Source organism: Mesoplodon densirostris, chromosome 5, assembly GCF_025265405.1.
Source record: "Mesoplodon densirostris isolate mMesDen1 chromosome 5, mMesDen1 primary haplotype, whole genome shotgun sequence".
Classification (NCBI taxonomy): domain Eukaryota; kingdom Metazoa; phylum Chordata; class Mammalia; order Artiodactyla; family Ziphiidae; genus Mesoplodon; species Mesoplodon densirostris.
The window spans coordinates 119,124,161-119,151,581 of NC_082665.1; the positions used below are offsets into that span (position 1 = coordinate 119,124,161).

General features: G+C 39.4%; 1 protein-coding gene across 2 annotated transcripts in view; it reads left to right on the forward strand.

The window, feature by feature from the left end:
• OSBPL11 (oxysterol binding protein like 11) overlaps positions 1 to 27,421 on the forward strand; it is a 100,134-nt gene that overhangs the window by 62,935 nt on the left and 9,778 nt on the right. For both annotated transcript variants that reach the window (XM_060099408.1, XM_060099409.1), the window contains exons 10-11: positions 370 to 556; positions 7,391 to 7,573. In XM_060099408.1, the coding sequence (XP_059955391.1) occupies positions 370 to 556; positions 7,391 to 7,573 (370 nt within the window). The remainder of the gene's footprint in view (positions 1 to 369; positions 557 to 7,390; positions 7,574 to 27,421) is intronic.

Below are 27,421 nucleotides of genomic sequence, written 5' to 3' on the forward strand. Positions count from 1 at the left end.
TAGTACTAACTAATGATCAGATCTTATGATGATACAGTATAGCATGGACTTAAATTCTGACTTAAGGTTTTATTTTACTTTTAGGAGCATTAGAGAGAACTCTTAAACAGTTTCCACTGCAACATTTTCTGGTCCCATGAACCCCAAAGGGATAATAAAGTCATAATGAAAGTAACCTTGATTCACTATTACTAGGAATTGTTGTCAAATACAATTGTAAATGAAGCCAATTTCATCCAAAGCTAAAAGAAAATTAAGCAAAATTATGATGTTCATTTACCAGGCAGGAGAAAAACTTAATATGGATTTTTCATAGTTGTCTTTTTTTTTTTTTTAAGATATTAACCACTTTTATGTTTTCACATTCAGGAGTCCTCAGTCTACTAGAGCATGGAGAAGAATATACGTTTTCTCTACCTTGTGCATATGCCCGGTCAATTTTAACTGTTCCTTGGGTAGAACTGGGTGGCAAAGTCAGTGTCAACTGTGCAAAAACTGGGTATTCAGCCAGCGTCACTTTTCATACTAAGCCATTTTATGGTGGCAAACTGCACCGGTAAGAATATTTTAGTGATACCTGGCTCTTATTCTATCAGTTTGATCTTGTATTATAACTCCTTATTCTTTTTCTGCTTTATTTTATGTGAAATGGGATTGGATTTTTATTCATGTTTATTTTTTGTTTAATATATTTGATCTTTGAAGGCATTCTGGAAATCACAATCTGGTTTTAAAATAGTGACAGATCTATTTTCTCTTGTAAACTAGAACTCCTAACAAATGGATATGTAGCTTCTGGCCCAATTTCTGCCTTTAAAGGGATTCAGACTTGGATCCAGACCTCAGTAGAGGTAGTATCGCTACAAGTTAGGATGAAAATACATCTAATCATAAAAAATAGTTCAAGAAGCACAATATGGAAGCCAATATCTTAGGCACCAGTATTGAATGTAGCTTTGTTCTAATTCCGTCTAGGAATCGGCCAGTTATTATATCCCTTTAGTGGCTTGTTGGTCTTTTCAGCACTCGTCCAGATCACCCAACTACATGAAGATAAGTTTTCTAATAGGATCCTCAAAAGGATACTGACTCTTTCCTTAAGCTTTTGGTGTCTATTCTGTCTGTCCTGAAGTAGGAATAGTTTTCTTTTTCTACAAAGCTTTTATTGAAGAATAACATACATACAAAAGTATAGAAGCTGATTTGGGGCCATTTCAAATAGTGCTGCTAGAACATTGTGAATGTATGTATGAATTTCTGTTTGGTAGATACCTAGGAGTGGAATTGCTGGGCTGTAGGGAATGAAACTTTAACTTTATTACTGCCAAACAGTTTTCTTACATGGTTATACCAAAATGCACTCTCTTCAGTCACGTATGAGACTTTCAGTGCATATAGCTATTTTACTTCTTCACCGGACAACTGGTACTCAACAATCTTAGAAGTGGAAAGAAAGATTTATTGGCTCCCAGGCATTGAATGGGCCTTAAAAAACACAGATTTCAAAAACACTGAAGCAGAGAATTAAAAATAAAATTACAGATCACCCAAACAGAATCACTGGAGATTGTCAGAATAGTCGCCTTTTATCCTTAGAGAAGGTTTTAATATGGTTCACACTTCGTTATATGTGCTTCTACTTACTCCTCTCACCATAGTGATCACAGGATTCAAACTTTACAGTTAGAAGGGACTTTAGAAGTCACTACACCAACATTTGCTAGGTGTCTAAATCCTTTTGCATCATACCCGATAACTGATTTGTTCATTGTGTTGGTACATTATTATTAGTACCGAACTCATAATGCATGAGGCAGCCTATTCCATTTTCAGACTCCCCTTATTTATATGAAGTTAAAGTTGAAATCTATATCCCTGTAACATTCCTGCATTGGTGAAACCATTCTTGAAAGTATATAATTGAGTCAAATGCTTAGGGGACACAACTACAGTGATAAATTTTCCAAGTCCAGCACTTTTTATTGACAATGATATTGATGAATTTCTTTTCTTTTTTTTAATTGAAGTATATTTGATTTATAATATTGTGTTTCAGGTATATAAGACAGTAATTCAGTATTTTTGCAGATTATATTCCATTATAGGTTATTACAAGATAATGGGTATAATTCCCTGTGCTATATAATATATCTTTGTTGCTTATCTATTTTATATGTAGTATCAACAGTTTGTTAATCCCATACCCCTAATTTGCCCCTCCCCCACTTCCTTCTCCCTTTTGTTAACTACAAGTTTGTTTTCTATATCTGTGAGTCTTGTTTCTGTTTTGCATATACATTCATTTGTATTATTTCTTAGATTCCACATATACGTGATATCATATAGTATTTGTCTTTCTCTATCTGACTTACTTCACTAAGCATAATATTCTCTAGGTCCATCCATGTTGTTGCAAATGGCAATATTTCATTCTTTTTTATGGCTGAGTAATACTCTGTTTTTTTAAGATATATATCACATCTTTTTTTTAAAATATATATATATATTTATTTATTTATTTATCTATTTGGCTGCTCCGGGTCTTAGTTGCGGCATGTGGGATCTTTGTTGCGTCATGCAGACTCTTAGTTGTGGCATGCAAACTCTTAGTTGCAGCACGCATGTGGGATCTAGTTCCCCGACCAGGGATCAAACCCTGGCCCCCTGCATTGGGAGTGTGGAGTCTTACCCACTGGGCCACCAGGGAAGTCCACGACTGTGGACTTTTTTGAAATCATTATTATTCATCATAAGGTTCCTCTCCTCTGTGAACTTTCTTGGGTTGATTAAGAGATAAAATCCCTTTTAAGGATTTCCCATATTTATTCTATCCATATACATTATCACATGTTAAGCCATGAGTGAGAACTTTCCCATATTTATTATGATTCAGTGGGTTCCTTTCCATTATTAAATCTCTGCTACCAAGAAGGAAATAAGAGGCTGTTAAAGGCTTTCCCACATACGTTCATTTGTTTTCTATATATGAATTTTCTGATAGTTTCCAGTTAACATCTATTTCGTATCTAGTACACATAATGTTACCTCACTTGCATGTTCAGAATTTTCTTCAAATTTTGTAACAGCTCAACTATATGATAGCTATTCTGATTAATTTTTAAGTCTTGATTATGTTTCAAACGTCCCTTTATAAAAACTCAGATTATAGTTTTGAGCTCAGGTTAATTTTTTTGTCAAATGCAGAATATCCAAACATTTGTCCTGAACCAGTGCTTTATCTTGCCTTAAATTATAATAATAAATATAAGCTATAATTGATCATATTGCCAGGACTACCTTAATTTAGAGAATCAAAATTCATCCCCCAAATCTTACCGTTGCCATGACATTTAGATGGCTCCTTGCTGCAAATATCCTGCATAGAAATTTTCTCTTGGTTTTCATACTTTGGCTCTTTTAAGACTCCTAATAATTTTAGATAGATATCCTTGGTTTGTTAGTGATCAGTCATTATATTTGCCATCTTATTTCTTTGAATTTCTTATTTAACTTGGCTTCTTTTCTCCCTTCATACTTTTTTACCTATCCACAAGGCCACAAGTATTGGATCTTTTTGTTACTTGGAAGTATACTTTTGGTTGACTCCAAAGTTTCCTCATTTTTTCCGCTCTGATTTCCCTTAAGACCAATGGTTTTACCTAATTTCTCGTTTAAAAGATTCATATTTGGGGCTTCCCTGGTGGCGCAGGGGTTGAGAGTCTGCCTGCCAATGCAGGGGACACGGGTTTGTGCCCCGGTCCGGGAAGATCCCACATGCCGCAGAGTGGCTAGGCCTGTGAGCCATGGCTGCTGAGCCTGGGTGTCCGGAGCCTGTGCTGCGCAATGGGAGAGGCCACAACAGCGAGAGGCCCGCGTACCGCAAAAAAAAAAAAAAAAAAAAAGATTCATATTTGAAACAGACTTCTCTATTTTGTTATCTTTTCTTCTTCAATTTTATAGAATATTTTAACTAAGACTCTTTTTCATGTCTTTATTAATAACCATGCCTCCCTCCTCAGACATAGCCTAGTTTTTCTACTGCTGTCTGCAATCAGGCAGACACATTATCTGCTGTCTGCATTTGATATAAATATATTATCTTCCACTTGTCTTTCCTTACTCCCTCATTTTCCACAACTCTCTCTGATGGAGCCAGACAGGCCTAGTTAACTATTCCTCATGCCCTTGTCCATCTCCTGATCCCATTTTCCACACTCACTTTAGGATGGTGATTTTTTAAATATATGTAGCAGTATAATGGCATTAAGATTTATGTTAACTAACTGCTAAGTGGCATACTTTTCTGCACACTGAAGATATAGAAAAGTAAAAAGACAATCTCTGCCTAAGGTTTTAGTCTAATATTAGAATGCAGGACCCTATCTTTGGAAAGCATTTATAAGGCTTTTAGGAAAAACTCATGTATAATAGACAATTAAAAATAAAGTCTGTTATTATAGTCACCATAGTGATGGAAAAGGACAATAATGCTGTGAACCTGGGATTAGGTAATTATTGTACCTGAAAATACTCTTCTGCTAAAGTAAAAAGAGCAACATGATACTCAACATACTTCTTATTGTCTGATAAAGGACGCCTATCACTTTTTCAGGAGAGACAAACTACTTTCCTGGTATTAAATTTTGAAGGGATTTGTATCAAGTATTCTTATGTAGTGGCATTGAGTAACATAATAGGACAATGTCGTCTTTAGTTCTGCATAAGATGTAATTCCCTTCGTGTGGTATTTCTTACATATACATCAATAAAACCCAAAGCTGAAGTCTTAACTTTCAATCTTTAAATAAAATTTTTCTATATGAAGCCAAGTTAATATATCCAATGATTTTCTGGTATTCTAAATAGCTATAGAGACAGGGTCTAGATAATCTAAAGAGTCAACTTGGGGACTTCCCTGGTGGTCCAGTGGATAGACTCCACGCTCCCAATGCAGGGGGCCCAGGTTCGATCCCTGGTCAGGGAACTAGATCCTGCATGTCGAAACGAAGATCCTGCCCGCGGCAACAAATATCCTGCGTGCTGCAACTAAGACTTACTTTGCGCAGCCAAATAAATAAGTAAATATAAAAAAAAAGTCAACTTGATGTCGTTCTTAGAAAGTGAGACAGTAAACGCCTTAGCGCTTATCAGTTTTCCTCACTTTAGAGATGAGTAGGATGACAACTTAAAATTTAACTCTTTGGTAAGTATTTTAAAGGCAGCGTATTCCATATCATTATTTGATACAAGACCTAGATTTATATGCTTTAGATATTTAGATATTCATTTACATATTGTCTGTGATTGCTTTCCTGCTACAGTGAGAGAGTCAAGTTGTGACAGAGACAGCCTGGCCCACGAATCCTAAGATATTTACTTTCTGGTCCTTTATAGAAGTTCACTAACCCTGCATTAGACTGTTAAGAAGAATTGTTTTAAGCAAAATGAGGCGAGGCCCTTCTTCCTCCTTATGCTCCTTCTGCAAGTTCCTCATGGCCTGCCTCTAGCATGTGCAATTCTTGTTCCCTGCCCCAGTTCTTGTCACGATGCTCTTGCTGTGTAGCTGCACTAAGCAGCAAAGACCCCGTGTAACCCAGCACGCATGAACAGGGACCTAGGGCTTGTTACTTTTTAAGTGGAAAGGCTTGTGAAGGAGATAATGATAACTTGAGAGATTGTGGCAGTAAAAGAAAGATCAAGTGAGAAATGGATTATTATTTCTCAGTTTGCAGAATATAGTTCTGGGTATATGTGGTTGGAAGATGGAAGAGGTAAGTGTTCAGTGTCATCTCTTCGTATCATGTTCGGCTACAGATAAATTTTCAAGGAAGGCAACAATGTTGGCAAGTGGGATCAGAGAGGAAACATGGATGTCACAAAAAACATTCAGTCAGGCAAAAACCCTTAGCAGTGTAGTTATTTAAGTTCAAACGCTTTGAGGTATAACCTAGAATTCCCACTCCTGCTGTAATCAAGCAGACTTGTAGTCATGGTGTTCTTTGTGTCCAATGAGCTACAATTATGCCTAACGTTTAATTTTGGATGTTTGGTCTGCTCTTAGATTCCAAACCCTCGTACACCTTGATCTCTAAGATCTGGCTCATTTGCTTATTGTCTCCTACACCTCTGCCTTGAGCTCTGAATTTGTAGACCATTCACTTCTCCTGCTTAAAAACTATGGACTCCCTAAATTCAACTACAACCTTCTGCTTCCCAGGCCCTTAGCTTATATCTGGCAAACGCTACTTATGGTTCCTGAGCTGTCACCTGAACCTGGGCTTTGGTTCTTTGGATTCTGCCCCCCAGCTTTTTTTAATATTCATTCATTCATTTATATTTTGGCTGAGCCTGGTTTTAGTTGCGGCATGCGGACTTCTTAGTTGAAGCATGCATGTGGGATCTAGTTCCCTGACCAAGTATTGAACCTGGGTCCCCTGCATTGAAAGTGTAGAGTCTTACCCACTGGACTACCAGGGAAGTCCTTGGATTCTCTTTTGAATCCACATAAACCATAATCCCTGGCACACTGGCCAGAACCTAACATTTGCCCACTATTCTTTGAGTTCTGAACCTCTGTCGAATCTGACCCTGTTGTTGTTTGTGTCTGACAGTGAACATAAAGTACTTCATTAAAAATAATTAGACCTGTTTCTATTCCAGCCTTCATTTGAGCTGCATCCTGTCTGTCTGTTGATAATCCAGCCAGATAACTCATTAAACTTTCAACAACATTAGTGCTTGAGTTCTCTGAGTTTTGTGTAGATAGTGATAATTTTTGTATACCAGTGCTCTTTTTGTCAAGAGAATTAACAAATGTTTAATGTATCTTTTATTTTTTTCTACCTCTTACTGATTTGTCTGGTTTCTATATTTAATTTAAAATTAAGCTTATGTGGTTTTATACAGAATCTGTATATCCAGAATTTAAAATATAGGGACTCTAAACTTTTAAATAGGACTAGTTTGAAAAAAAGTTGAATAGGCTGTAGTGTTGTAACATTTTTATACTGTAATAAAAAAGAAATGTTAATATTTTTCATATTCCTAGTTTTAATATTATAATGATTGTTTGTAGCAAGCATTTAAAATACCACACTTTGTGATCATTTATAGTAACTAAGTCTCCAGTTTGATTCCTAGTATTCTTTCTCAAATTAAATTGATGTTATTTGAAAAAATTATCTAGGAAACTATCAGGGATTTACAAAGATTTTGTAACTGACAAATTGACTTGTAATTGTAACTGACTTTGGCGCTGACAAATTGAAGTGATATGTGTAACTAATTTAAACAGAATTCACAAAGTACATTCTGGGTTTCAGAATTCCTAAGAAATAAGCAATATTACTTACTAGAGCATATCTTTTTTTTTTTTTCTGCCTGCTTCTAGGGTTACAGGTGAAGTAAAGCACAACATCACCAACACTGTTGTATGCAGAGTACAAGGGGAATGGAATAGTGTTCTTGAGTTCACTTACAGCAATGGAGAGACAAAGTACGTGGACTTGACTAAATTGGCAGTGACGAAGAAAAGAGTAAGACCTCTGGAGAAGCAGGACCCATTTGAATCCAGGTATGTCATCCTTGCATCCATCCAGGAAAGAGTCAGAAACTCTGGATCCTAATCTAAGCCTTTTCACTAACTTCCAGCCCTGGGCAAGTCACTTCACTGCTTTGCATCAGCTTCCTCATCTATAAATTGAAAGTATTGGTCTGATCTGATGCTCTTAAACCCTGTACCAGCTATGACATTATGTGATACATAGTCACATTTTAGTAAAAATAAAACATTAACTGGGCAAAAATATTAACATTTAGTAGTCAAAGGATTACTATCCTTATAGTAATAAAGGATATATAAAAACTCTTCCAAATTATTAACAAAAAGATCGGTACCCCAGTAGAAAAATGGGCAAAGACACAAAGAGGTAGTTCACAAAAATAGAAAAAAAAAATGCCCACTAAGAAAATGAAAAATTGTTTAGTGTAATTAGAATTCAAAGAAATATAAATTAAACAATAAGACAAATTCATTTTTTAAAATGGTATCTCTTTTGGAAAAAAGTATGAGCGAATAGACATTTTCATATTGCTGGTTAGAGAGGTAAACTGCTACAGCCTTCCTAGAGGGTATTTTGGCAATATATGTCATAGGCCTTTAAAAGTAAATGAAGTGGATCTATATGTGTTAACAAGGTAGTCTCCAAGATATATTGGCAGTGGTTGCTTCCAGAGAGGAATACTGGGGTCTGGGATAAGAAAGAGACTTACTCGTCACAGAATACCCTTTTGTACTGTTTAAATTTTATATCATGTGGAAGTATTACTGTATCAAATACAAGGAAGCATTAAACATCTTAAGATCACATAAATGAAACCAAACAATTTATAAGTAGATGTGTAAAGGGATTTAATACCTTTTAACCAAAAACTCAGGTTCGGTCAAAAAATAAAACAGCAATGATTGAAAAAAATTCTTCTATGGGTGTATTTAGGATTTATTTAGGAGAGTTTGTCAAGGTTTGGTATGTGGACCCCTGGGGCCCTTGGGACCTGTACAGGGGGTCTGCAAGTTGAAAAAACTTTCATAATAATGCTAAGATATTATTCGCCTTTTTCTCTCTGTTTGCACATGCATTGGTGATACAAAAGCAATGGTGGGTAGCACTGCTGGGCCTTAGCACCAATCAAGCAGTGGCACCAAACTGTACAAGTAGTCATGGTATTCCTCACTGCCATGCAATTTTTTTCTTTTCAGCCTTGCAATTTTTTTAAATACAATTTTCTTTTTAAAATGTGCTTGAAAAGCAGTACAGATTATTAGTTTTATTAAATCTGGAACATTGATTACCTGTCTTTTTTAATATTCTGCATGACAAATTTGGAGTATACATAAAGCACTTGTGTTAGATAATAAAGAAGTACAGTGGTTATCTGGAGGAAGAGCACTTGTTCAGTTGTTTGAGTTACAAGCAAATTACCCTTTCTTGAAACACTATTTTTACTTAAATGATTGACAGACAAACTAAGGCTGTTCTAATTTTAATGTTGGGCAGACATTTTCCTTATAAATGAATGATGTGAACATGGCACTTCAAGGAAAACAATTGGCAGTATTTTTTTTTTAAGATGTTGGGGGTAGGAGTTTATTAATTAATTTATTTAATTTTGCTGTGTTGCGTCTTTCGTTTCTGTGTGAGTGCTTTCTCTAGTTGTGGCAAGCGGAGGCCACTCTTCATTGCAGTGCATGGGCCTCTCACTATCGCGGCCTCTCTTGTCGCGGAGCACAGGCTCCAGACGCGCAGGCTCAGTAGTTGTGGCTCACGGGCCTAGCTGCTCCACGGCATGTGGGATCCTCCCAGACCAGGGCTCAAACCCGTGTCTCCTGCATTAGCAGATTCTCAACCACTGCGCCACCAGGGAAGCCCGGCAGTAGTTTTTGCTAATAATAAAATTTAAATGGAAACAACCTAAGTGCCCATTCACAGATAAATGGATAAGGAAGTTGTGAGGTATATATTTTATATATATATATATATATATATATATATATATATATATATATATATATATATATAATGGAATATTATTCAGTCCTTAAAAAGATGAAAATCCTGCCATTTGTGGTAACATGGATGGATGCTTTATGTGAAGTCAAGTCTCAGAGAAAGAACAAATACTGTATGATCTCATTTACATATGGAATCCAAGGGAAAAATTAAAAACACTGCACTGTTGATGGGAATGTAAATTGGTGCAGCTGCTATGGAAAATAGTATGGAGTTCCTCAAAAAACTATACTCCCATGTTCACTGCAACATTATTTATAATAGCCAAGATATGGAAACAACCTAAGTGTCTATAAATGGATTAATGAATAAAGGAAATGTCATATATACACACACACACACACACAAAACACACAATGGAATATTACTCAGCCATAAAAAGAATGAAATCTTGCCATTTGAGACAACATGGATGGACCTTGAGAGCATTATGCCAAGTGAATTAAGTCAGACAGATAAAGACAAATACTGTATGATCTCACTTATATGTGGAATCTTAAAAAAACAAAAACAAAAACCAAACAGCTCATAGATACAGAGAACAGAGATTGGTATATTGCTGAAATGCCAGAGGTGGGCAGCTGGGGAGTGGGTGAAATGAATGAAGTACGTCAAAAGGTGCAGACTTCCAGTTTTAAAAGAAATGTCATGGGGATGTAATATACAACATGGTGGCTATAGTTAATAATACTGTATTGCATAATTGAAAGTTGCTAAGAGAGTAGTTCTTAAAATTCCTCATCACAAGAAAAAAATTTTTTTGGTAATTACGTAGGATGATGGATGTTGACTAGTCTTATTGTGATGAACATTTCACAGTAATACAAATATTAAATCATTACGTTGTACACCTGAAACTAATATAATGTTACATGTCAACTATACCTTAATAAAAAAATTAATTTAAAAAATTCACAGAAAAGGAGATCGGACTGTGGTTACCAGAAGTGTGGGGTAAGGAGTGAAGGAATTGAGTGAACTTCCGTTACAATAAGTACTGGGGTTGTAATGTACAACATGATGATTGTAGTTAACACTACTGTATGGTATATTTGAAATTTGTTGAGGGAGTAGATCTTAAGAGTTCTCATCACAAGGAAAAAAGGTTTTTTTCTATTTCTTTAATTTTGCATCTATATGAGAGGATGAATGATGATTAACTAAACTTACTGTGGTAATCATTTCACAATATATGTAAGTCAGGTCATTATGCTGTACACCTGAAACTGATACAGAGCTGTATGTCGATGATAACTCAGTAAAAGTGGAGAAAAAGAGCCTTTGCTGGTGGTCCAGAGGTTAAGACTCTGCGCTTCCAGTGAGGGGGCTGCGGGTTCAATCCCTGGTTGGGAAGCTAATATCTCACGTGCCACCTGGCACGGCCAAAAAAAAAAAAAAAAAAACTGGAGAAAAAAGTGGAGCTTTAAAGACAGAAATCAAAATTTTGGAAAACTTGTATCTGTCACAATAAACTGAAAACTTCCCTAGTAAAGAGTTTTCTGATGAAATTGGTGGTGAAACTAATGAATGTGATCTTTAAAATATGATAAGGGGCTTCCCTGGTGGCACAGTGGTTGAGAGTTCGCCTGCCGATGCAGGGGACACGGGTTCGTGCCCCGGTCCGGGAAGATCCCACATGCCGCAGAGCGGCTGGGCCCGTGAGCCATGGCCGCTGAGCCTGTGCGTCCAGAGCCTGTGCTCCCCAGCTGTAGAGGCCACAACAGCGAGAGGCCCACGTACCACAAAAAAAAAAAAAAAAAAAAAAAAGATAAAATATGTCAACATCTGGAAGATCATTTTTCAGATGACCAATGCATGTTATTACAAAATTATGCATGGGTAAAAATTCCATTCAAGGTGCAAATTAGACCAATGGATTTCCATGTAGCAGAGCATGAAAAATTCATTGACATTTTTCAGTTTCTACATTGCAGCTAATCTTTTAAAAGCAACTATTTGCTGAGTTTTAATATGGTATCAAAGAACTGAGTTATTTGAAATATCTATTAAAATATTCTTCCATTTTCCAGCTATATGTCTGTGTGAAGCCATATTTTCCTTATATACTTTAACTAAAACGATATGTATCACAATAGGTTGAATGTAGAAGCAGATATAAGAATCTGGCTATTATTGAACCAGATGTTTAAGAGATGCTGCTGTATTCTCTTTGCTAAACTTTTTTTTTTTTTTTTTGAAGATGTTGGGGGTAGGAGTTTACTAACTTATTTATTTATTTTTGCTGTGTTGGGTCTTCGTTTCTGTGCCAGGGCTTTCTCTAGTTGTGGCAAGCGGGGGCCACTCTTCATCGCGGTGTGCGGGCCTCTCACTATCACGGCCTCTCTTGTTGCGGAGCACAGGCTCCAGATGCGCAGGCTCAGTAGTTGTGGCTCACGGGCCTAGTTGCTTCGCGGCATGTGGGATCTTCCTGGACCGGGGCACGAACCCGTGTCCCCTGCATTAGCAGGCAGACTCTCAACCACTGCGCCACCAGGGAAGCCCCGCTAAACTTTTATTATAGATTTTTGTCTACATTCCTGGGGGTTATTGGTCTTTTGTTTTCTTTGGAAGAAAGTTTTTAACCACAAATTTAGTATCTGTAGTACCTAGGGCTATTGATGTTATCGGTTTCTTCTTGAGCAAGTTTTGGTAGTTTGTGTCTTTCAAGGAGTTGGTTCATTTAATTTTTCAAATTTATTGGCATGTATTTCATAATATTTCCTTATTCTTTTAATGTGTGTAGGATCTGTAGTGACCCCACACTCATTCCTTGTGTTGGTGATAACTTCTTTTCCTGATCAGCGTGATTAAAGGTTTATTAATTTTACTTAAAGAACTAGTTTTTGGTTTCATTGACTTTTCTCTATATTTCTGTTTTCTTTTCCATTGATTTCTGCTCTTAATTCCTTTTTTCTGCTTATTTTTTGCATCACTTGCTATTCCTTCTTCTAGTTTCTTAAAATAGAAGTTAGGGACTTCCCTGGTGGCACAGTGGTTAAGAATCCGCCTGCCAATGCAGGGACATGGGTTCGAGCCCTGGTCCGGGAAGATCCCACATGCCGCAGAACAACTAAGCCCGTGCACCACAACTACTGAGCCTGCGCTCTTGAGCCCGTGTGCCACAACTACTGAAGCCTGCATACCTAGAGCTTGTGCTCCGCAACAAGAGAAGCCACCACAATGAGAAGCCTGCACAACACAGCGAAGAGTAGACCCTGCTAACCGCAACTAGAGAAAGCCCACGCTCAGCAACAAAGACCCAACACAGCCATAAATAAATAAATAAATAAATAAATTTAAAATAGAAGTTAGGTCAGGGTCAGCAAACTTCTTTTTGTAAAAGGCCAGAGAATAAATATCTTAAGCTTAATGGGCCAGATAGTCTCTACCACAGCTACTCAATTCACCCTTTGTAGTGTGGAAACAGCCACAGACAGGAAACGGATATATGTTGCTATATTAAAATAAAAGCCTATTTACAAAAATGAGCATCAGACCATAGTTTGACCCCTGGTTTACATCACTGATTTTTCTTCTTTCATAATATAAATGTTTAATGCTATATATTTCCCTCTAGGTCTGCTTTATCTATATCCTGCAACTTTTGAACATTTATTTATTTATTTGTTTATTGAAGTATAGTTGGTATACAGTGTTGTGTTAGTTTCTGGTGTACAGCAGAGTGATTCAGTTTATACATATAGTATATACATATTGTTTTTCATATTTTTTTCATTTTGGATTATTACAGGTTATCAAATATAGTTCCCTGTGATAGACAGTAGGACCTTGTATCTATCTTATATATATTAGTTTTATCTGCTAATCCCAAACTCTTAATTTATCCCTCCTCCATCCCTTTTCCCCTTTGGTAACCATAAGTAGTTCTCTAAGTTTGTGAGTCTGTTTCTGTTTTGTAAATAAGTTCATTTGTATCATTTTTTATTTTAGATTCCACATATAAGTGATACCATGTGATATTTGTCTTTCTCTTTCTGACTTGTTTCACTTAGTATGATAATCTCTAGGCCCATCCATGTTGTTGCAAATGGCATTATTTCATTCTTTTTTATGGCTAAGTAGTATTCCATTGTATATACATACCACATCTTCTTTATCCATTCATCTGTAGATGTACATTTAAGTTGCTTCCATGTCCTTTTTTTTTTTTTTTTATTCACACTTGTGGGTTTGGTTTTTTTTTTGACCATGCCCTGCGGCATGCGGGATCTTAGATCCCCGACCAGGAATTGAACCCGTGCCCCCTGCGCTGGGAGCATGGAGTCTTAACCACTGGACCGCCAGGAAAGTCCCCCGCTTCCATGTCTTGGCTACTGTAAATAGTGCTGCTATGAACATTGGAGTGCATCCAATTTTTGAATTATAGTTTTCTCCAGATATATGCCCAGGAGTGAGATTGCTGGAACATATGACAACTCTATTTCTTGTTTTTTAAGATCTCAGGGGACTTCCCTGGTGGTCCAGTGGTAAGACTTCGCATTCCAATGCAGGGGGCGTAGGTTCGATCCCTGGTCAGGGAGCTAATATCCCACATGCCTTGGGGCCAAAAAACCAAAACATAAAACAAAAACAATATTGTAACAAATTCAATAAAGACTTTAGGGCCTCCCTGGTGGCGCAAGTGGTTGAGAGTCCGCCTGCCGATGCAGGGGATACGGGTTCGTGCCCCGGTCTGGGAGGATCCCATATGCCGCGGAGCAGCTGGGCCCGTGAGCCATGGCCGCTGAGCCTGCGCGTCCGGAGCCTGCGCGTCCGGAGCCTGTGCTCCGCAACGGGGGAGGCCACAACAGTGAGAGGCCCGCATACCGCAAAAAAAATAAAAATAAAAAAAATTTTTAAAAAAGACTTTAAAAATGGTCCACATAAAAAGAAAAAACTTGATATTGTTTTCCATAGTTGCAGCACCAGTTTACATTCCCACCAACAGTATAGGAGGGTTCCCTTTTCTCTACACCCTCTCCAACATTTATTATTTGTAGACTTTTTGATGATGGCCATTCTGACTGGTGTGAGGTGATACCTCATTGTAGTTTTGATTTGCATTTCTCTAATAATTAGTGATGTTGAGCATCTCTTCATGTGCCTATTGACCATGTGTTTGTCTTCTTTGGAGAAATGTCTGTTTAGGTCTTCATCAAAGATACTGGCCTGGCTTGTAATTTTCTTTTTTGTTATTTTTGTCTGGTTTTGGTATCAGGGTGATGATGGCTTCATAGAATGACTGGGAGTGTTCCCTCCTCTTCCATCTTTTGGAACAGTTTGAGAAGGATCAGTATAAGTTCTTTGTATGTTTGGTGGAATTTCCCAGTGAAGCCATCTGCCCCTGGACTTTCATTTGCTGGGATTTTTTTAAAAAATTACAGACTCTATTTTACTTCTAGTGATTGCTGTGTTCAAATTATCTGTTTCTCGATTCAGTTTTAGTGGGCTGAATGTTTTTAGAAACTTGTCTGATACGGCTGAACTGAATGAATAAGCATTTTCAGAACTCTAATGGAAAACTGATGAATTCATAAAAGTGCTAACAAAAGATCAAGATGAAAAAAAATTAATTACATGGGACTGAGTGAACTGATGAGGATGATTATAATTTTTGTGATTTTATGTCTGAATAAAAAAAAAAGAAACTTGTCTGTTTTTTCTAGGTTGTCCAATTTGTTGGCATATAATTATTTATGGTATTCTCTTATGTTTTTTTTTTTATTTCTGTGGTATCAGTTGTTATTTCTCCTCTTTCATTTCTTATTTTGTTTATTTGGGTCCTCTCTCTTTTCTTCTTTGTGAGCCTGGCCAGAGGATTGTCGATTTTGTTTGCCCTTTCAAAGAGCCAGCTCTTGGTTTTATTGATTTTTCTCTATTGTTCTTTTAATCTCTATTTTATTTATTTCTGCTCTGACCTTTATTATTTCCTTCCTTCTGCTGACTTTAGGTTTTGTTTGTTCTTCTTTTTCTAATTCTTTTAGATAGTAGGTTAGGTTATTTATTTGAGATTTTTCTTGTTTTTTGAGGAAGGCCTCTATTACTGTGAACTTCCCTCTAAGAACTGCTTTTGCTGTGTCCCATAGATTTTGTATGGTTGTGTTTTTATTGTCATTTGTCTCAAGGTGTTTTTTTTTGTTTGTTTTTTTTTGTTTGTTTTTTTTTTTTTTTTGCGGTACACGGGCCTCTCACTGTTGTGGCCTCTCCCGTTGCGGAGCACAGGCTCCGGACATGCAGGCCCAGCGGCCATGGCTCACGGGCCCAGCCGCTCCGCGGCATGTGGGATCCTCCCGGACCGGGGCACGAACCCATGTCCCCTGCATCGGCAGGCGGACTCAACCACTGCGCCACCAGGGAAGCCCTCAAGGTGTTTTTTAATTTCCTGTCTGATTTCATCATTGACCCATTGGTTTCTTTTTTTCTTTTTTTTTTTTATTGGAGTAAAATTCCTTTACGATGTTGTGTTCGTTTCTGCTGTACAATGAAGTGAATCAGCTATATGTATACCTATATCCCCTCCCTCTTGGACCTCCCTCCCCCCCTTCCTCCACATCTAGGTCATCACAGAGCACCGAGCTGAGCTCCCTGTGCTTTGCAGCAGGTTCCCACTAGCTATCTATTTTGCACATGGTAGTGTATTTATGTCAAACCTAATCTCCCAGTTCGTCCCACCCTCCCCTTCCCCCACTGTGTCCACATGTCCATTCTCTACATCTCCGTCTCTATTCCTGCCCTAAAAATAGGTTCATCTGTACCATTTTTCTAGATTCCACATATATGTGTTAATATACAACATTTGTTTTTCTCTTTCTGGCTTACTTCACTCTCTATGACAGACTCTTTGTCCATCCACATTTCTACAAATGACCCAATTTCATTCCTCTTTATGGCTGAGTAATATTCCCCTGTATATATGTAGCACATCTTCTTTATCCATTCATCTATTGTTGGACATTTAGGTTGTTTCCATGTCCTGGTTATTGTAAATAGTGCTGCAGTGAACATTGGGGTACATATGTCCCTTTGAATTATGCTTTTCTATAGGTATATGTCCAGTAGTGGGATTGCTGGGTCATATGGTAGTTCTATTTTTAGTTTTTTAAGGAACGTCCATACTGTTCTCCATGATGGCTGTATCAATTTATATTCCCACCAACAGTGCAAAATGGTTCACTTTTCTCCACACCCTCTCCAGCATTTATTGTTTGTAGATTTTTTTAAAAGAAATTTATTTATTTATTTTTGGCTGCGTTTGGTCTTCATTGCTGCATGCGGGCTTTCTCTAGGTGCGGTGAGCAAGGGCTACTCTTTGTTGCAGTTTGCGGGCTTCTCATTGCAGTGGCTTCTCTTGTTGCCGAGCATGGGTTCTAAGTGCGTGGGCTTCAGTAGTTGTGACATGTGTGCTCAGTAGTTTTGGCTCGTGGGCTCTAGCGCTCAGGCGCGGTAGTTGTGGTGCGCAGCCTTGATTGCTCCTCAGCATGTGGGATATTCCTGGACCAGGGATCGGTTTTATTTTCATTACTCTAGGAGGTGGGTCAAAAAAGATCTTGCTGTGGTTTATGTCAACGAGTATTTTTCCTGTTTTCCTCTAAGAGTTTTATAGTGTCCAGTCTTACATTTAGGTCTTTAATCCATTTGGAGTTTATTTTTGTGTGTGGTGTTAGGTTGTGTTCTAATTTCATTCTTTTACATGTAGCTGCCCAGTTTGTCCAGCACCACATTTTTCTTCTTTTTTTTTTTTTGGCTGCGTTGGGGCTTCGTTGATGTACATGGGCTTTCTCTAGTTGTGGCAAGCAGGGCCTACTCTTCATTGCAGTGCATGGGCTTCTCATTGCAGTGGCTTGTCTTGTTGTGGAGCACGGGCTCTAGGCACACGGGTTCCAGTAGTTGCGGCACACAGGCTCAGTACTTGTGGCTTGTGGGCTCTAGAGCACAGGCTCAGTAGTTGTGGCTCACGGGCTTAGTTGCTCCATGACATGAGGGATCTTCCCAGACCAGGGCTCAAACCCATGTCCCCTGCATTGGCAGGCGGATTCTTAACCACTGTGCCACCAGGGAAGTCCCCAAACACTTATTGAAGAGGCTGTCTTTTCTCCATTGTATGTTCTTGCCTCATTTGTCATAAATTAGGTGACCATATGTGCGTGGGTTTATCTCTGGGCTTTCTATCCTGTACCGTTGATCTATATTTCTGTTCTTGTGCCAATATCATATTGTCTTGATTACTGTAGCTTTGTATAGTATAGTTTGAAGTCAGGTAGCCTGATTCCTCCAGCTCCGTTTTTCTTTCTCAAAATTGCTTTGGCTATTCGGGGCCTTTTGTGTTTCCCTACGAATTGTAAAGTTTTTTGTTCTAGTTCCGTGAAAATTGCCATTGGTAGTTTGATAGGGATTGCACTGAATCTGTAGTTTGCTTTGGGTAGTATAGTCATTTTCACAATATTGATTCTTCCAATCCAAGAACATGGTATATTTCTCCATCTGTTTATGTCATCTTTGATTTCTTTCATCAGTGTTTTATAGTTTCCTAAGTACAAGTCTTTTGCCTCCATAGGTAGGTTTATTCCTCAATATTTTATTCTTTTTGTTGCAATGGTAAATGGGATTGTTTCCTTAATTTCTCTTTCTGATTTTTCATTGTTAGTGTATAGGAATGCCAGAGACTTCTGTGCATTAATTTTGCATCCTGCAACCTTACCAAGTTCATTGATTAGTTCTAGTAGTTTTCTGGTGGCATCTTTAGGATTTTCTATGCATAGTATCATGTCATCTGCAAACAGTGACAGTTTTACTTCTTCATTTCCAATTTGTATTCCTTTTATTTCTTTTTCTTCTCTGATTGCCGTAGCTAGGACTTCCAAAACTATGTTGAATAAGAGTTGTGAGAGTGGACATCCTTGTCCTGTTCCTGATCTTAGTGGAAATGGTTTTGTTTTTTCACCATTGAGTATGTTGTTTACTGTGGGTTTGTCATATATGGCCCTTATTATGTTGAGGTAGGTTCCCTCTATGCTCATTTTCTGGAGAGATTTTTTTTTTTTTTTTTTTTTTTTTTTGCTGTACGCGGGCCTCTCACTGTTGTGGCCTCTCCCGCTGCGGAGCACAGGCTCCAGATGCGCAGGCTCAGCAGCCATGGCTCACGGGCCCAGCCGCTCCGCGGCATGTGGGATCTTCCTGGACTGGGGCACGAACCTGTGTCCCCTGCATCAGCAGGCGGACTCTCAACCACTGCGCCACCAGGGAAGCCCCACTGGAGAGTTTTTATCATAAATTGGTGTTGAATTGTGTGCAAAGCTTTTTCTGCATCTATTGAGATGATCATATGGTTTTTATTCCTTCATTTGTTAATATGGTGTATCACGTTGATTGATTTGCATATACTGAAGAATCCTTGCATTCCTGGGATAAATCCCACTTGATCATGGTGTATGATCCTTTTAATGTGTTGTTGGATTCTGTTTGCTAGTATTTTGTTGAGGATTTTTGCATCTATGTTCATCAGTGATATTGGTCTGTAATTTTCTTTTTTTGTAATATCTTTGTCTGGTTTTGCTATGAGGGTGATGGTGGCTTTGTAGAATGAATTTGGGAGTGTTCCTCCCTCTGCAATTTTTTGGAAGAGTTTGAGAAGGATAGGTGTTAGCTCTTCTCTAAATGTTTGATAGAATTCGCCTGTGAAGCCATCAGGTCCTGGACTTTTTTGTTTGTTGGAAGATTTTTAATACAGTTTCAGTTTCATTACTTGTGATTGGTCTGTTTATATTTCTCATTCTTCCTGGTTCAGTCTTAGAAAATTGTACCTTTCTAAGAATTTGTCCATTTCTTCGTGGTTGTCCATTTTATTGGCATATAGTTGTTTGTAGTAGTCTCTTATAATCCTTTGTATTTCTGTGCTGTCTGTTGTGATTTCTCCTTTTTCATTTCTAATTTTATCAATTTGTGTCCACTCTCTTTTTTTCTTGATGAGGCTGGCTAAAGGTTTATCAATTTTGTTTATCTTCTCAAAGAACCAACTTTTAGTTGTATTGATCTTTGCTATTGTTTTCTTCATTTCTATTTCATTTATTTCCACTCTGATCTTTATGATTTCTTTCCTTCTACTGACTTCGGGTTTTCTTTGTCCTTTTTTCTCCAGTTGCTTTAGGTATTAGGTTAGATTGTTTATTTGAGATTTTTCTTGCTTCTTGAGATGAGATTGAATTGCTATAAACTTCCCTCTTAGAACTGCTTTTGCTGTGTTTCATAGGTTTTGGGTTGTCCTGTTTTCGTTGTCATTTGTTTCTATGTATTTTTTTATTTCTTCTTTGATTTCTTCAGTGATCTCTTGGTTATGTAGTAGTACATTGTTTAGCCTCCATGTATTTGTGTTTTTTACAGTTTTTTTCCTGTAATTGATTTCCAGTCTCATAGCATTGTGGGCAGAAAAGATGCTTGGTATGATTTCAATTTTCTTAAATTTTCCAAGGCTTCAGTTATGACCCATGATGTGATCTAGCCTGGAGAATATTCTGTGTGCACTTGAGAAGAAAGTGTATTCTGCCACTTTTGGGTGGAGTGTCCTATAAATATCCATTAAATCTATCTGGTCTATTATGTCATTTAAAGCTTGTGTTTCCTTATTTATTTTCTGTTTGGATGATCTGTCCGTTGGTGTAAGTGGAGTGTTAAAGTCACCTAACTCTTATTGTGTTACTGTTGATTTCCCCTTTTATGGTTGTTAGCATTTGCCTTATGTATTGAGGTGCTCCTTTGTTGGGTGCATAAATATTATTTATAATATAAATATTTATAATTATAATTATATAATCTTCTTCTTGGATTGATCCCTTGATCATTATGTAGTGTCCTTCCTTATCTCTTGTAGCTGTCTTTATTTTAAAGTCTATTTTATCTGATATGAGTATTGCTATTTCCCCTTTATTTTGATTTCCATTTGCATGGAATATCTTTTTCTATTCCTTCGCTTTCAGTCTGCTTGTGTCCCTAGGTCTGAAGCGTGTCTATTGTAGACAGCATGTATATGGGTCTTGTTTTTGTATCCATTTAGCCAGTCTGTGTCTTGGTTTGAGCACTTAATCTTTTTACATTCAAAGTTATTATTGATGTGTATGTTTCTATTACCATTTTCTTAATTATTTTGGGTTTGCTTTTATGGGTCTTTTTCTTCTCTTGTGTTTCCTGCCTAGAGAATTTCCTTTAACATTTGTTGTAAAGCTGGTTTGGTGGCGCTGACTTCCCTTAGCTTTTGCTTGTCTGAAAGGCTTTTGATTTCTCTGTTGAATCTGAATTAGATCCTTGCTGGGTAGAGTAATCTTGCTTGTACATTTTTCTCTTTCATCAGTTTTTGGTTTTATTTATTTATTTGTTTGTTTGTTTGTTTGTTTATGGCTGAGTTGGGTCTTTGTTGCTCCTTGCGGGCCTTCTCTAGTTGCAGTGAGTAAGGGCTACTTTTCATTGTGGTGTGCGGGCTTCTCATTGCAGTGGCTTCTCTTGCTGTGGAGCACGGTCTCTAGGTGTGCCGGCTTCAGTAGTTTTGGCTTGCAGACTCTAGAGCGCAAGCTCAGTAGTTGTGGCACATGGGCTTAGTTGCTCCATGGCATGTGGGATCCTCCTGGACCAGAGCTCGATCCCGTGTCCCTTGTATTGGCAGGTGGATTCTTAGCCACTGTGCCACCAGGGAAGCCCCTCTTTCACCACTTCAATTATATCCTGCCCCTCCCTTCTGGTCTGCAGAGTTTCTGCTGAAAAATCAGCTGATAACCTCATGGGGATTCCTTTGTATGTTATTTTTTGTTTTTCCCTTGCTGCTTTTAATATTTTTTCTTTGAATTTAATTTTTGTTAGTTTAATTAATATGTGACTTGGTGTGTTTCTCCTAGGGTTTATCCTGTATGGGACTCCCTGCACTTCCTGAACTTGGGTGACTATTTCCTTTGCCATGTTAGGGAAATTTTCCACCATAATCTCTTCAAGTATTTTCTCAGACACTTTCTTTTTCTTTTCTTCTTCTGGGACCCCTATATTTCGAATCTTGGTGCGTTTAGTGTTGTCCCAGAGGTCTCTGAGATTGTCTTCAATTCTTTTCATTCTTTTTTCTTTTTTTCTGCTCCTCAGCAGTTATTTCCACCCTTCTGTCTTCCAGCTCACTTATTCGTTTTTCTGCCTCAGTTATTCTGTTTTTATCTTCTTCTAGTATATTTTTCATTTCAGTTATTGTGTTGTTCATTTCTGTTTGTTTGTTCTTTAGTTCTTCTAGATCTTTGTTAAACATTTCTTGTGTTTTCTCAGTCTGTGCCTCAATTCTATTTCCGAGATTCTGGATCATCTTTACTATCATTACTTTGAATTCTTTTTCAGTTAGGTTGCCTATTTCCTCTTCATTTATTTGGTCTTGTAGGTTTTTACCTTGCTCCTTCATCTGTGACATATTTTTTTGTTGTCTCTTTATTTTGTTGTTTTTGATGGGTGGGATTGTGTTCCTGTCTTACTGGTTGTTTGGCCTGAGGCTTCCAGTACTGGAGTTTGTACGCTGTTGGGTACAGCTGTGTCTTGGTGTCGAGATGAGGACCTCTGTGGGACCTCACTCCGGTCCATATTCCTTGGGGTCTTTGTTATTCCAGTGGTTTGGACTCGGAGCTCCCACCACAGGAGCTCTGTCCCAACCCCCGGCTCATGAACCAAGATCCTGCAAGCCATGTGGGGTGGCAAAAAACAAAAAGAAAAAAAAAAGAAAAGAAAAAATGGAGCAGAACAATAACAAAGAGTAAAAAATAAAATTAGATTAGAAAACTAACAGATGTTAGAAAGAATAAAAAAATAAAAATATAGATGAAGCAATGACCTGAACGTAAAAAATAGCCACCATAGTAAAAAAAAAAAAAAAAAGGAGAAAAAGAAGAAAATAAAGGATGAGAAGGCCTTGGCTCAGGGGGGCGGGGCTTAGGCAGGGGTGGGGTTTAGGTGGTGGGTGGGGCCTGTGCTTAGGAAAAGGCCCTGAGGGGATGGGGGTGGGGCTTAGGCGTGCCTCTGGCCTTGGAGGGCAGAGGACCAGGTCTAGGATCCCAGCAGGCTCACTGGGCCCCAGTGGGTGGGGGAAATGCTAGGCGTGTTTCCCCCAATCCTCCAATCCTGGTGGCCCCCTTCTCGTTGGCATCTCTTCTTCTTCTCCCACTCCCTCCCTCCTATATCCCTGTGACCCACGCAGCCAGAGGGGACCCCGGAAGGCAGGGGACCAGACCCGGAAGCCCAACAGGCTTCCCAGGGCCGAGTGGGCAGGGAAACTCCCATGGCCCCTCCCCTAATCCCCTGGCCCCAGATGGTCCCCCACATCTGCCTCTCCTCCTCTTCCTCCCTCCTCCCTCTCTCCTACGCCCCTAGGACCCCTGCAGCCAGAGGGGGCCTTGGAGGGCAGAGGACCAGGCCAGGGAGCCCAGCAGGCTTCCCAGGGCCCAAGTGGGTGGGGGAAACACCCTCTGCACGTCCCCTGATCCTCCGGGCTTGGAGGACCCCTCCCACCCACCTCTCCTCTTCTCCCCCACCTATCTCCTGCGCCCCTAGGACCAACACGGCCCGGAAGGGGCCTGGGAGGGCCGAGGACTGTGCCTGGGAGCCCTGCAGGCTTCCCAGGGCCTGATGGGGCAGCAGAGATGCTAGGCATGCTCCCCCCCGATCCTCGGAGCCCCCGAGGGTCCTTCCAGGAGTGGGAACCCCTCCCCAATCCCAGCCACCCCTCAGGTGCCCGGTGCTGTCCAGCCTCCACTTTTCCTCCCCCCTTACTCCCCACCTCATCCTACCTGGTCACTTGGGTTCCTCCCGTGTCCTTGGGTGTCGAGGTCGCCCACCAGCATCTGGCAGGCACCCTAGTTGTGGGGAGATGCGAATTCCATATCCTCCCCTGCCACCATCTTTGACTCTGCCCTGACTTAGTGGTTTCTTAGTAGCATGTTATTTAATCTCCATGTAACCTTTTTTTTTTTTTCTCATTTCTCTTTCTGTGGTTGATTTCTAGTTTCATGATGTTGTGGTGAGAAAAGATGCTTGAAATTATTTATTTATTTGCTTGTAAATTTATTTATTTATTTATTTTTTGACTGCATTGGGTCTTCGTTGCTGCACGTGGGCTTTCTCCATTTACGGTGAGTGGGGGCTACTCTTTGTTGCAGTGTGCAGGCTTCTCTTGTTGCAGAGCACAGGCTCTAGGTGCATGGGCTTCAGTAGTTCTGGCCCATGGGCTCAGTAGTTGTGGCTCATGGGTTCTAGAATGCAGGCTCAGTAGTTGTGGCACACAGGCTTAGTTGCTCTGTGGCATGTAGGATCTTCCCGGACCAGGGCTCGAACCCGTGTCCTCTGCATTCGTAGGCAGATTCTTAACCACTGTGCCACCAGGGAAGTCCTTCAAATAATTTCTTTTCTCAAATTTGTTGAGGTTTGTTTTGTTTCCTAGTATGTGGTCAATCCTAGAGAATGTTCCATGTGCACTTGAAAAGAATGTGTATTCTGTTTTTTTTTGGATGAAAATATCAATTAAGTCTAACTGTTCTATTGTATCATTTAGGATCTCTGTTGCGTTATTGATTTTCTGTCTGGAAGATCTGTCCACTGATGTGAGTGAGGTGTTAAAGTCTCCTACTATTATTGTATTCCCGTCAGTTTCTACCTTTATTTCTGTTAATATTTGTTTTTTGTATTTAGGTGCTCCTATATCACATGCATATATGTTAACAAGTTTAATATCCTCTTCTTGTATTGATCATTTTACCATTATATAGAGTCCTTCTTTTTGTTTTTTTATGGCCTTTGTTTTAAAGTCTTTTTTTAAAAAAATTAATTTACTTATTTATTTATTTATTTTTGGTTGCATTGGGTCTTTGTTGCTGTGTGTGGGTTTTCTCTAGTTGTGGTGAGCGGGGGCTACTCTTCATTGTGGTGCACAGGCTTCTCATTGTGGTGGCTTCTCTTGCTGTGGAGCACGGGCTCTAGGCACATGGGCTTCAATAGTTGTGGCCCATGGGCTCAGTAGTTGTGGCTCGCAGGCTGTAGAGCGTAGGCTCAGTAGTTGTGGTTCACAGGCTTAGTTGCTCCGTGGCATGTGGGATCTTCCTGGACCAGGGCTGGATCCTATGTCCCCTGCATTGGCAGGCGGATTCTTAACCACTGCGCCACCAGGGAAGTCTGAGTCTTTTTTGTCTGAGTATTGCTCTCCCCGCTTTCTTGTCATTTCCATTTGCATGAATTATTTTTGCCATCCCCTCACTTTCAATCTATGTGTGTCCTTTGCCCTAAAGGGGGTCTCTTGTAGACAGCATATTATAGGCTCTTGTTTTTTTATCCAATCTGCCACTCTGTCTTTTTTTTTTTCCCACTCTGTCCCTTTTTTTTTTTTTTCCTGCACTGTGCAGCCTGTGGGATATTAGTTCCCTAACCAGGGATTGAACCCGCACACCCTGCAGTGAGAGCGCGGAGTCATAACCACTGGATCAACAGCAAAGTCCCCATTGTGTCTTTTGATTGGAGCATTTAGTCCATTAACATTCAAGATAATTATTAATAGATATGTATTTATTGCCATTTTGAACCTTGTGTTCCAGTTGATGTTGTATTTCTTCTTTGTTCCTTTTTCCTTTTGTGGTTTGGTGGTTTTCTTTTGTATTATGCTTGTGTTCTCTTCTTTTTGGCTTTTGTGAATATATTGTATGTTTTTGATTTGTGGTTACCCTGGTTTTAAAGTATGTTAGCCCATTACTATATCTACTTGCTTTAGACTGGTAGTCATATAGGCTCAAACAGTCTTTAAAAAAAAATCTGCATTTTCTTACTCTCCTCTTCCATATATTATGATTTTGATGTCCTCTTTTACATCTTCATGTTTATCCTTTTGCTGTTCATTGTAGTTATCATCACTTTCCAAAAAAAAAAAAACCTTTTTAATCTGTGTACTGGCTTATTTAAGTGATTTACTTTCCAATTGTGATTTTCTCTTTACTGTCGATTCTTGCTGCTTTTCTATTTGGAGACGATCTTTCAATAGTTCTTTTAGGATAGGTTTAGTATTACTGTATTCTCTTCATTTTTGATTGTCTAAGAAATTCTTTATCTCCTTCTGCTCTAAATGATAATCTTTCTGGGTAGAGTATCCAAGGTTGCACCTTTTTCCCTTTCAAGACTTTGAATATATTTTGCTACTGTCTTCTGGCCCACAGTGTTTCTGTAAAGAAATCAGCTGATAGCCTTATGGAGGTTCCCTTGTTAATTAACTGTTTGTTTTTCTCTTACTGCCTTTAGAATCCTCTCTTTAACTTTTCCCATTTTAATTATAATATGTCTTGGTGTAGGTCTGATTGGGTTCATCTTGTTTGGGACCCTCTGTGCTTCCTGTACCTCGACAACTGTTTCCTTCTTTAGATTAGGGAAGTTTTCAGCCATAATTTCTTCAAGTACATTTTTTTTTTTTTTTTTTTTTTTTTTGCGGTATGCGGGCCTCTCACTGTTGTGGCCTCCCCCGTCGCGGAGCACAGGCTCCGGACGCGCAGGCTCCGGACGCGCAGGCTCAGCGGCCATGGCTCACGGGCCCAGCCGCTCCGCGGCATATGGGATCCTCCCAGACCGGGGCACGAACCCGTATCCCCTGCATCGGCAGGCGGACTCTCAACCACTTGCGCCACCAGGGAGGCCCTTCAAGTACATTTTTGATCCCCTTTTCTCTTTCTTCTCCTTCTGGGATCCTTATTACACGTAGATTGGCATGCTTTATATTAGCCTATAGGTCTCATATATTGCTCTCATTTTTTTTTTAATTTGTCTTTCTGTCTGCTGTTCTGATTGGGTGATTTCCATTATTCTACACTCCAGATCACTTATTTCTTCTTCTGAGTTATCCAGTTTGCTATTTATTGCCTTTAAGCTCAGCTTTTGTCTTGGCCAATGAGTTTTCTAATTTTAATTGGTACCTCTTTAATAGTTTTGAGTTCCTTTTTACAGTAATCTGCATTTCTATCTATAGCCTTTCTTAATTCCTTCAGTGTTTTCATTATCTCCTTTTTGGACTCAGAATCGGGTATACTGGAGATGTCCAGTTCATCTTTAGGGGAATTCCCTTGATCTTTTAATGGCGAGCGATTCCTCTGCTTCATTTTGCTTGTATTTCTCTGACTCTGTGAGTTTAGGAGAAACAGTTAGTCAACTGTGGTCTTGAAGGGCTGTTTTTATGTGAGAGTGTCCTGGTGTAGCCTCTGTGAGTCTAATATTTTTGGGATAAGGGCTGTCTTTAGTATGTATGACTGCCACATCTTTCCTCAGTGTGTGTTGGCTGTTTCCCATTGATAGGGTGTGTGATTGTTGTGGTGACTAGAGCCTGCAATGAACGTTGAGCAGGGTCTCCTCTTTGTCACAGCCCTGTTAGGGGCAGGGCCTGCTCCCCAGTTGTTGGAGTAGACACCCCCAGATCTGTTTCTGATCTGTGGTACGAGGTAGGAAGGACTGGAGTGCTTGCTCTGGGAGAGGAGCCACCGAGTATTCCTCCATTGGAGCTGTCCACTAGGAGTTGAGCTCTGTGGTGTTGCCTGTCACCCATTGTGCAGGCTCACAGAGTACACTGTTTTGGGCACTGCCCTCAAGCCTTGCCTCAACCATGGGAATTCAGGCAGTCGGCCAGGTGTCCCTCAGGCTCTGTGCTCCCAACGCCACTAGCACAGATCCATTGGTGCAGAACTGCTGAAGTCAGGCACCAGCACTGCCATAGTCGTACACCTAGACCCACCGTGGGAGCTACTGAGTCAGCCCAGATCCCTGGCCCCACCCCTGGTGTGTACCTGCAGAGCCTGTAGCTGCTGTCACCAGACCCACCCTGGCCATGG